General features: G+C 36.9%; 1 protein-coding gene and 1 long non-coding RNA gene across 6 annotated transcripts in view; one reads left to right on the forward strand and one right to left on the reverse strand.

Annotated features, from left to right (window-relative positions):
• The window catches only part of LOC103717691 (protein ROS1A), a 25,637-nt gene extending 18,397 nt beyond the window's left edge, over positions 1-7,240 (forward strand). For all 4 annotated transcript variants that reach the window (XM_039130683.1, XM_039130684.1, XM_039130686.1 and 1 more), the window contains 11 exons: positions 44-112; positions 269-305; positions 419-501; positions 1,083-1,523; positions 2,197-2,233; positions 2,320-2,377; positions 2,461-2,600; positions 2,797-2,862; positions 2,979-3,093; positions 3,192-3,230; positions 6,707-7,240. In XM_039130683.1, the coding sequence (XP_038986611.1) occupies positions 44-112; positions 269-305; positions 419-501; positions 1,083-1,523; positions 2,197-2,233; positions 2,320-2,377; positions 2,461-2,600; positions 2,797-2,862; positions 2,979-3,093; positions 3,192-3,230; positions 6,707-6,921 (1,300 nt within the window). In that variant the 3' untranslated portion in view covers positions 6,922-7,240. The remainder of the gene's footprint in view (positions 1-43; positions 113-268; positions 306-418; positions 502-1,082; positions 1,524-2,196; positions 2,234-2,319; positions 2,378-2,460; positions 2,601-2,796; positions 2,863-2,978; positions 3,094-3,191; positions 3,231-6,706) is intronic.
• Positions 7,149-10,762, reverse strand: LOC113463422. Of its 2 annotated transcripts, none has more exons than XR_005513583.1 (2): positions 10,476-10,760; positions 7,149-7,431 (listed from the first exon to the last, which is right to left on the reverse strand). It is a non-coding gene; the product is annotated as an uncharacterized LOC113463422 (long non-coding RNA). The 2 variants fall into 2 exon arrangements; XR_003387615.2 differs by having other exon boundaries at positions 7,273-10,007; positions 10,476-10,762.
• Between the last annotated feature and the right edge of the window lie 262 nt (positions 10,763-11,024).

Consider the following 11,024-nt stretch of genomic DNA (forward strand, 5'->3'; position numbering starts at 1 on the left):
TCCAATATGAAGAATCTAACCCTATTTTCATTTTCCCTAAAAGGTATCCTATTTTGGAGACCATTCAGAAGTATCTCTGGCCTCGGCTATGTAAGCTTGACCAGCGGACATTGTAAATTCCATAATCATACTCCAAAAAATTTATTTGTATTCAAAAGTATTGCATATGGCAGAATATTATTAAGGATGGCAGAATTGTTCTAACTATTATTGTATAAAAGCTATACCTTTAAACCTTCTTATTCTAATCATATACTTGACTGCACAGATATGAGCTCCATTATCAAATGATTACCTTTGGAAAGGTAATGCTCATGGACTAAATAATAGATTATACAATAAATATTCTATTTAAATATGAGGGAATAGTTTACTCTTTACGTGCTAACATGAGATGAGAATTATGAGTTCTGTGCAGGTTTTCTGTACCAAAAGCAAGCCAAATTGTAATGCATGCCCAATGAGAGGAGAGTGCAAACACTTTGCAAGTGCCTTTGCCAGGTTTGTTACTGAAGTAATATACATTACCATACAAGCAGTAATATTTGCATGTAAGGGATTTTTTTTAATGGCGTTTGTCATCCCATGGTGAATGAAATTGGTATCATGCAAGTGCATGTGCAAAACACTGGAGTAATGTAGAATTCATACAGAAATAATGGTTGATATCAAGTTCATAAATATATATGTATTCCATAGTTGACATTGATCAAGAAAGAAGCAGCACTCTTACCAATGTCTCCAGAATTTAGAAAATCTAGCTCATTTATTGTGTCAATCCAACTGGAAGTCGCATTCAATCTTGAACTTTTTTCCTTGAGAAAAATCTGCATATGTGAAAATGAGAGCAAACAGGAATACACTTCTGTTTTTCTGTAGTTGAAAATAATATTGGCTGGGGTCTGTTGCATTATAGTCCAAAACATAGTTATGTTTTCACCTTAAAGTCCTTGGAAAGACACTTCTGTGCAAATGTATGATGTTTGGATTATAAAATTTATACTTTGGTTTCATGCTGTATTTTTAACTATTTCATATAATGCAAAAAGGGGAAGTTACTAAAGCATCCATACATAATGCAGTGCAAGGCTTGCACTTCCGGGACTGGAAGAGAAAAGTTTAGTGAGTTCAACAATTCCAGTTGCTTCTGAGAATGGTTGTACACCTGCTTACAACCTAGAACCCCTACCTCAACTTGAGGGGAGCACATTCTCACAAGAAAGAACTATTTTTAATAATTGCGAGCCCATCATTGAAGAACCAGCCACACCAGAAGCTGAATGCCTAGAAACCGAAGAAAGTGCAATTGAAGATGCCTTTTTTGAAGAGCCTGATGAAATTCCTACTATTAAGCTCAATCTTGAAGAGTTTGCACAAAATTTACAGAATTATATGCATGCAAACAATATGGATATTCAAGATGGCGATATGTCAAAAGCTTTAGTTGCTATAACACCTGAAGCTGCTTCCATTCCCATGCCGAGACTTAAGAATGTGAGCCGCCTACGGACAGAACATCAAGTGTATGTATTTATGCTCCTCTCCTTTACAGTTAAGGGTGTAAATGAGCCAAGCTCGATTGAGCTTGGGTTTGATCAATCTTGGTTGAAATTAATTTTGAGCTTGAACCCCAAGATCAAGCTTGATTTGTTCACTAGTTTTCGAGCTTAATTTCCAATTGAGCCCAATGGCGAGCCTAATCAATCAACTCGACAATCCTAAGTTGATCTGAAATCAATTCAAGCATGAAACAAGCTTAGTTCAAGCTTGAATTAAAGCTTGATTGAGGCTTGGTTCAAGCCAAAATTAACAATTACTTCATTCAAGGAAACAAAAGATATTCTAATAGATAGTTAATTGTCTAAATAATATATATATCATAATATAAATACATTCAGGTCCTATCAACCTGAGCGAGCCGGGTCGATTTTTGGCTTGGGTTGTAATTATTTTGAGCTTGCTTTGTTGGTTCAAGCTTGGTTTGTTTAGCTTGGAATGATCTTGGATCAAGATTTTCTCAAGCCGAAAGCTTGCACTCCTCATTTCATTTGATACCCCAATATACAGCCCACCAGCTAGCGAAGAAATCTGGATAGAGTCTCTCCAGTGTGGCTACGACAGTTAAACTCATTGTATAGGGTCAAATACTGCAAGGTGCTGTTTGTGTATGCTAACTTACCATTTTCCTTGTTGCAGCTATGAACTTCCAGATTCACACCCTCTCTTGGAAGGAGTGAGTTATTTCTTTTAATCAGATGACAATTTGCATCATCTAAAGAATACTTAAACATTGACCATTTGCTCCTGAATGTATTACAGTTGGACACAAGAGAGCCTGATGATCCTTGTTTCTATCTTCTGGCCATATGGACTCCAGGCAAGAATATTTGCTCAGCAATAGCTATAATTGCAGCATTGTGCTTAAACACAGTCTGACTACTCATGTGAAATGTGAGATAGGTGAAACTGCACAATCTACTGAGCCACCTAAGGCATTCTGCAACTCCCAAGAAACGGGCAAACTATGCGACAGGAAAACATGTTTTGCTTGCAATAGTATACGAGAAGCACAAGCTCAAACTGTCAGAGGCACACTTTTGGTAATGTTTACAGCTTTTCTGCGGTAATTTGCAGATGTTTACTATAAGCAGATATAACTCTACAGACGCAAAAAAATGAAAAACGAAAACGGAAAAAAAAGGAAAAGCAAAAATGTAAATTACTTTTTAATGATCAAATTTAATTTATGCCCAGATTAATTTCAGTTTTATGTTATTAATCAAATAAAATAAACAGATTCCATGTCGAACAGCAATGAGAGGAAGTTTTCCACTCAACGGCACCTATTTTCAAGTTAACGAGGTAAGTACTATTCTGATGACAGATTCAAAGGATTAAGTGAGTTTTCTCTTGTAAATAATTGTGGCTCCCTGTCTATATTAGACCATACAATTCTCACAACCAATACTCTGATGCAGGTATTTGCAGATCATGATACTAGCCGCAACCCAATTGATGTTCCTAGGGAATGGATATGGAGCCTGCCTAGACGAACAGTATATTGTGGAACCTCGATACCAACTATATTTAGAGGTAATTAGATGATGGCAAACACATTTTGAAGTCTACATGGCTTACAGATGTAGAATGATTAAGACAAGATGCTGATCCCTTGTTTCTACACTTGCTAGGTCTAACAACTGAAGAAATACAGCAATGCTTTTGGAGAGGTATGTAATGAAAACTGCTTGTTTTCTTCTCAAAGCTTCTATAGAAATTAAATATGAGAACCGGTAACTAGTTCCTTAAGATGTTACCTATGAAAGAACATAGAAAGGTGAAAGAAGAGATTAAAAAAAATGAAATAAAAGAATTAAATCCTTTTTTAAAGGACAGCAGGTGTTTGCCTTAATATGACTACCGCATACTAAACTTTAGCTCTCTGGACAATTAGCTCTACTATGAAAAGATAAGAATGAGACACTGATATTTAATTAAACAATTATATCAAGGCACTTTTATTCTGAAATTGAAGATCAAATATAAATTGTTTTAATCAGTAAGTTTCTTCCTTTCAAGAAAATAAATCATGCTACAGTGAATGACTGCAAAGAAATGCAATACAATGAAATGAGAATTTCATAGGACAAGCAGTTGAATTTCAAAGTTCTGGAAAGGTTAAGATCAATTTGACCTGCTGGTAGACTTTGCAGAATGAGTATTATCCATAATTTTTTTAATAATAATAACATGTAACAGTACGAAAAGGCCAATTCTAAATTTGTGCATTTGATTGTTAGTTTGTAGATCTTCAGGTAACGAATCACTATTTCTGCTCAGCAGTTATGCATGTCTTAGATACAGTTGGTGTAAGATATAGTTTGTTTAATAGAAGGGCTCAGCAATATGCACTTTCCTTTTTCATTTATTCCTATTCAAGGCCAATGCCATCCAATAGAAAGCATCTCCAAAATGTTTTCTGCTGCTTCTTCCCAAGGCTTCTTCAGCTTGTTTCTTCAGCCCTTACCTTCTTGTTAATGGAAACTCTTCAATGGAATTTGTAACAATGAATGTGCAAAAGTTTCAGAAAATATAACACAACAATCTGCAAAAGTTACTGATATCCTGCCTCTCCCATGAGTTATAGTGCACCTCCCAGTATATGGACAATTTTTCAAGAGAGATACACTAATTGGAGATACCTCTTGCCAGGAAGGGTACCTTGGAAATCCTTTTGTATTCTAGGGTTTGGTATCATTACATAATTAGCTTAACAATCATCCAGTAACTTCTATAATTTTATTCTTCATAACAATGATTAGCTCTACCCCATCCCTCAAGTACTTTTCTTAGAAAAGTTTATGCCTTTACTCTTACTTGTTAGCACCAAGCTATTTCGTTATGGTTTCTAAATTGTCCAGCACTCAAGCCACATTCAGCAATTCTTGTGCATCCTAGAATACATCAATAAAGCTTGCAGTCATAGACAGCAACATGTTCTTAGAATCTTGCACTATCAACATGTACACAAACAGCTAGAAGTACATCCATCAACATCACTGACATGTGAGTTGAGGTATATATGCATATGGTATGAATCTTTAAATAGACAAATTTTGATCCAACAGCATTGTCAAGACTCAGATCCTAGTAGGATCTACCAAGATCTAAGGTATTAAACTCTGCATGTTCACTGACACATGCAATGCATGTTTACTTAAAAAATGAGCATTAATTTGAATAGATATTATATAAGATAATAAAAAGAAAAGAATTATATATAAAAAGTTAAGAACAGATTGCAGGCTATTTTATTTAGTTTTACAGTTCAGTAATTGCAGGATGTGTTAGCTTAGATTCCGATTTTAATGTTGGAAATATATCGAGAACTTTGGAAGTTCCCCAATTCCATGCTGATTCCACCTACCAGGACATGAAATGGAGAGAGCCAAGAACCGAAACCCAGTAAGATCTCTCCAGGGGTGGGGGGGAAGAGAGAGAGAGAGAGAGAGAGAGAGAGAGAGAGAGACTTGTCATACATGGGAAAGACTAAAGGTGAAGAGGGGCCGAAGACCTCAACTTTATCCTTATAGTGTGGATGTTAAAGCGACTTCTGTAGCTTTCTAAAGCCAACTTTTCAAGGGGAAAAAAAAAGAAGGAAAGAGAAAAAAGTGGTCTGCATTTGGCATCATTGTCACTTTCTTTTTCTTTAAAAAACATTGGAAACAAAAATTCTGTTTCCATTTTTAAAAAATTTCTGACGACAGGTAATATGTTTGGTTGTTTTTAATTTTTTAATAAGAGGAGCCACTCGACCATGTTGAGGTTAACAGAAGGAGAGAGAGAGGAGATGGGCCGAGTGGCGTGAGGACGATGTTGGACTCAAACTGGCAATAAGAGTGAGTGATGTGCTTGATGGTAGTGGTGTGCTTAACGGTAGTGACGTGCTTGATGATGTGCATGAGGCAAATATGGAGAGGTTGAGCGGAGATCATAGGGAGGTCGGATGGAGGGGCTAAGAGAGGGATGGAAACCCACTTTAAAAAAAATGGAAGGAAAAATTCTTTTCACTTCTACTTTTTTAAGAAATAATGAAAGTTGTTAAGAAAAAATAGAAACAAAGTAACCAAACATATTTTCTGCATTGGATTATAGATTTTTAAGAGTTACAACCTCTAATTAGAGGCTGCTTGCCCTCAAATTCGATATATGGCAGACCTTGATTGGTTCCAACTTCCAACATAGAATTATCCGGCTGGCATTTGCTGCTCCTTGTGGGGATCTGAAAACGATGTGCTGTTTTTTTGCCAGGCTTATTGTTCGGGCCCTACGCGTTAGGCCCCGGTCCCATTATGCCCTGGCCTGTACAAAGAATCAAATCGTCCCATGGATATCTTTCGAGTCCACGAAGCATTCTCAAATTGTAACACGCGAGGGTTTTGCACATATCTTTGTATACAAAAGATGAATTGAAGAGATGTTTTGCACAAAGAGGACTCCGCTTCCGTGTTTGACAAATAAAAAAATATTAAATACTGGAGTGTTCAAAAGTCGGGCTTCCCATGATAATAATAAGCAAGGCGTAGTCCTGTCTCGCGCGCTCGCTCTTTTTTTTTTTTTTTGTGTGTGTGTGTGTGTTTTGTTTCTTGGGCCTGCCCTTTGTGGATAGTTTTTATCGCACTCCGTCATATACCCCATCCAGGGTTGATTGTTTTGTTGCCCGCAAAGGCAACAATCAAAGGACAGAACAGAGGTAGTTACAACAAAATAGAGCCTCAGAAATGTACATTGCTTAACTGGTCTGGCACTAAGGCATCTACAAGCATCAGGTGGCAGAACAAAGATATTGAGATTTATTGGTGACAACAGTACCACAAGATGGTAGGGTGAGTTTCTGTGTGCTTGCTAGAAAAACTGGCTTGAGCATTTCGTAGTCAAGAGATGGCGCTCCAAGTAGGCGCATGGAGACCTGATCTTGTCAAAATTTCTGCAAGCTTTTATTCAAGTAAAACATAGCAATTCTACCTTTTAGTAGTGATAGACAGCTGCATCTTAAGCTTTAATTAGTTCAGCCAAAAAAAAAAAACTGCATACTTTCCTTTTTGACTAAGCGTACTTCCTGCCAACAGAAGCAAAAATACCTGTGAAGTAACTCCTGACCAAATTATTTTATTTTTATTTTTTTTCTGGAACAATTGTTTTGCAGGGTTTGTTTGTGTGAGGGGATTTGACCGGAAAACAAGGGCACCGAAGCCCCTTTATGCAAGATTGCACCTTCCAGCAAGCAAGGCACCTAAGAATAGAAGGGCAGCGGCAGCCGCAGCAAAAGAAGACGAGCAGCCCCATGCGGAAAAACAGCCAACGATCGATGACCTGAAGCATGGACACCTGAGACAAAATGTATCTATGGCACCTCTCTAGTCTCTAACCTACCGATCGTCACAAATGCAGGCTGGTTGGAAAAGCTGATGCTAATCTGTAACATGATTTATTATTTTTTTTCATTTCATGCTCGAAAATGGGCTATTCTTCCTGGAAGTCGGAAAAAAAAAAAAAGCATAACAGGTGGACAGATTTGTTGTTTCACCATCCTTCCCATTCAGTATAAACGAAGATCCGACCATTTGAATTTGTACCGTATGGATCAATTTTCAGTTGCCATTCATGAAATTGATGAGAGGCATTGCACAATGGTCATCATACAACAATTTGTCAGCTGAGACAATATTTGATTGCTTCATGAACAGGAACTTCAACTCCTCTTGACTTCTATTTTTTTTTCTTCTCGTCTTTCAAATTGTCTTGCATAACAATTTAACTGCACGACAGGCAAAAGGTGCTGGAACATGGAAGGAGAGTGGTGCTAAATGATGAAATCAAAAGAGCTCAAGAAAGCACATGAAACATACATCCTCCAGCTGCAAGACATCTCTGCGGAAAGAAACCCGTGGAACAATGAATAATCGCATAGGGGATCATGTCATTGTAGTAATGTAACCATAACAGCGTCGCCCTAAGCCTTGGACGCTGCATCAGCATATTGGTCTCATTGCAAAGCTCAAAATTTATGCCTTTTTGAATTATTTTTGTTTGTTCTTCATCTATTGCGGACGCTCATCAGAATTCAAAGGGGTCGATACATGTGAATGAGGTAATCAGCGCAGCCACTCATTTTAGGTCCATTTCTTCTCCATACCAAAACCCCAATCCTGAGCCAAATCTTATTACCTGAAACCTTTCATGATCGATTCAAACTTATAATCATATTTAACCTTAGGGTTGTATACGAACGGAGCTGCTCATGAGCACCCGAGGCTTGGTTCGCTAAGAACTTGTTTAAGCTCATCTTAGGTAGGAAATGAGCCGAGCACAAATATGTTTTAGAGTTCAGCTCAAAAATAGTTCGAATATGAACACTTATATTTTGCCAAATCAGTTCAAAAGATGCTCCTCGACTAAAGCTTGTTTCACACTTAGCTGAGTTGAGCTTCAACAGACTTTTCTGATCTCAGCTCGAGCTTGAACCACTTCTCGATATGCCAAGCCAAGCATGAGCAGCCTGATACCCAGCTTGGCTCAGCTCGTTTACACCCTAAGCTAACCTAAGTAGCTCAAGGAGCCCTAGTAATCCGCTATCATAAAAAACCTAGTAACCCTAATCTATATATGATAGCCCTAGTAACCTAAGTAGCTCGTTTACTCTATATGATAGCCCTAATCTCTTACTCTATATGATAGCCCTAGTAACCTTTCAAAAGCCAATTCACTTCCCAGTTAATGCAATCACATTGGCTAAGCCTATATAATTAAAGCCTATTAAAGCCAATCTTTGACACCCACAAAGCCCAGCTACCTAAGAAGATAAAGGGGGAAGATTTTGCAAAAGCAGTCCTTTAGTGGGCCTTCACGTTAGAAAAATACCATGGAAAAGGTGTTGAAAGAGATTAGGGCTATCATATAGAGTAAGCAATCCGCGTTTTCAAGGATAACTAATCTCTTTTTCAAGATGATTTATCCTATGCTCAAAACATAGAAATTAGGTGTTCTCAGCTTCCCATGCATCTCTTTCAGTCGCATTCTTACTCTTACATTTTTAGACGCGAAACCCTTGCCATAAGATCTTGTCGAACCGAGTTCAAAAAGATCTTCCAGCACCCAAACATGCTCTAAATTCCATTCATGACCTAAGTACTAGAATAACACCATACCCACTGCACCAGCTGCTCCCTCATCTAAACTGAAACCATCATTACAAATACCATGCGACCTCTTATGGTGAAGGGCAGGAGAGAAGTGAGAGCGACCAACAAGACAATCATACTCTCAGCAATCTCCCTACCAGATCCAAACCCTTAACTTACAAATTTATCCTCAGCCATTCTACTTAACGCCTAAATCATTTCCCAAACCTCACCCCCATGACTTATAACCAGAACAGTGTAGCTTTCTAGCAATTTATCCCAAGCCTTAGTCCTTACTCCTTCTCTTATCAACCTGGTCAAGAATTCTCTTAACTCAAATTAGGCTCTTTTTGGTCCACTGAGTTTTCCTCGCTTTTGACCTAAGGTCTATTATTCTAACATAACCTCTCTCTCAAACTAATGATGGATCAATTTTAATTGGATCTTGTTCAAGTATCTAATCTATACAAAGGGATTGATGAAGTCAATCAAGTAACACATATTAATACTCCGAGTAAAAAAAGTGTTGGCCTTATGTCAATAAGAAAAGAGTGAACATTGCTATCATTATTTTTTTTTTCAAATAACGAAACATTCATAAAAGAGCTAAGAAATGTCATAGAATGGAAAATTGAGCTATTGCTTTTAAAACAATAAAGCGGTAATAATAGAACAGCAGCTTAAAGAAATATAAATAAATGAATTTAAAAAGTTAGTTGATATAGCATCACAAAAAAGCTAACAAAGAATTTGAACATTGAAAAAAAAAATATCTCTACATTTTTAGAAAATCATGAGTTCATATAATGCAATACTACGATTGTAACAATTGTTGTAATTCATAACCTTGAATTATCTATACGACAATGTTACCATAGGCAACAACATATAAAAAATAATTGTTATACTTGCATTAAGTATTTTTTGTAAAATTAAATAATATTTACTATAAAAATTTTCAGCATTTTTCTTTGATCAAAATATCAGTATTGAAGTTTAATTAACAAAAGAATAATTAATTCAAAAGCAGTTGATTGTATAACATATTGTTACTAAGTTGTTAAACAATTAGTAACAACTGACACAAGATTTGAACAAAATAAGTGTAAAGTTCGACTTTAAAAAGAAAAAAAATCGACATTACAAGTATTATTATGATTGTTAACAATTTTAGACATGTACATATGACATCATGCGGCTGCAAATATGAAGTCCATAATTTCAAAGATTTATTGATCATTCTTTTTTTATATATCTAGGATTGGAGAAATTCTGGCGGGCCTCGACCACGCAGATCCTTCGTACCAACTCCAAAAACTCTACCATCTGTTAATCAATATTAAAGTTCTGATTGGCTCATATTGCGAACAAATCTTAAAGAACCATGTACATAATTTGCAATACGAAATAGAATAGAACAAAAAAATTAAATTACATAGAAAATCTAAATGATACAAAATTAAGTTTTGCGCTGTAAAATAGATTATCACATATCTTTACCTTTTCGGTCTCCATACATTAATCAATCAATCGAAGGAATTGATCAATTGATGTATCGATAGGGAAAAAGTAAAAAGAAGAAGAAGAAGTGATAATCTATACCGGAAAACTATTTACCCCAAAAATAAATAAAATAAAATAAAATAAATTTTTAAATACATTAATCAGTCAATCAACGCAGAAAAACTGAACAAATAAAGAAGGAAAGGAAAACAATTCGATTTGCTCGGAGATTATTTTTGGTTTCCATCATCAGAAGGCAACGAGGGAAAAAAAAAAATAATAAAAGGATACCTGACTTCCCCCCGCTGCTTCTTCGACTCCTCGCGATGCCCGGAATACTTCAATCCTCCATGACCTGATCCAGAGCTTCTCCGTCTTATGCATTATAACTCTTGTAAGACGTATTTTGCAGTAGGTTCGAAAAAAAATATTTGGAATTTCAGGAAGGTTGGCTTCACCCGCAGCTCCATTCCATGTTCCAATGGGCGGCGGAGGGACTCTTTCCTCCCTGATTCCGGAATTATCTCTTTGAAGATTTAAATAAATTGCTCTCAAATATAACTATCCAAGACTGGGCGGCGATCTCGTTTTCCGCCAATGCCATGAACCGGCCGGTTCATCCGACGGCTTTTCGTTCTTTTGTAAGATAAAGCAACAGAATTTCACAAAAGTCCAACTTTGCCCTCGCCGGTTGACAGATGGGCCCGGTTTGTGCCATTTTCCAGGGACGCCATAATTAGTAAGATTGCAATTAATGCTTCCAGCGGCGGTCGGGTTTCTTCTGGCTTCGTCGCTGCGTTCTTTTGGTAGATGCCGTGAATTTGATGAACCTTGCAACCT

The sequence above is a fragment of the Phoenix dactylifera genome, chromosome 10 (assembly GCF_009389715.1).
Source record: "Phoenix dactylifera cultivar Barhee BC4 chromosome 10, palm_55x_up_171113_PBpolish2nd_filt_p, whole genome shotgun sequence".
Lineage (NCBI taxonomy): Eukaryota > Viridiplantae > Streptophyta > Magnoliopsida > Arecales > Arecaceae > Phoenix > Phoenix dactylifera.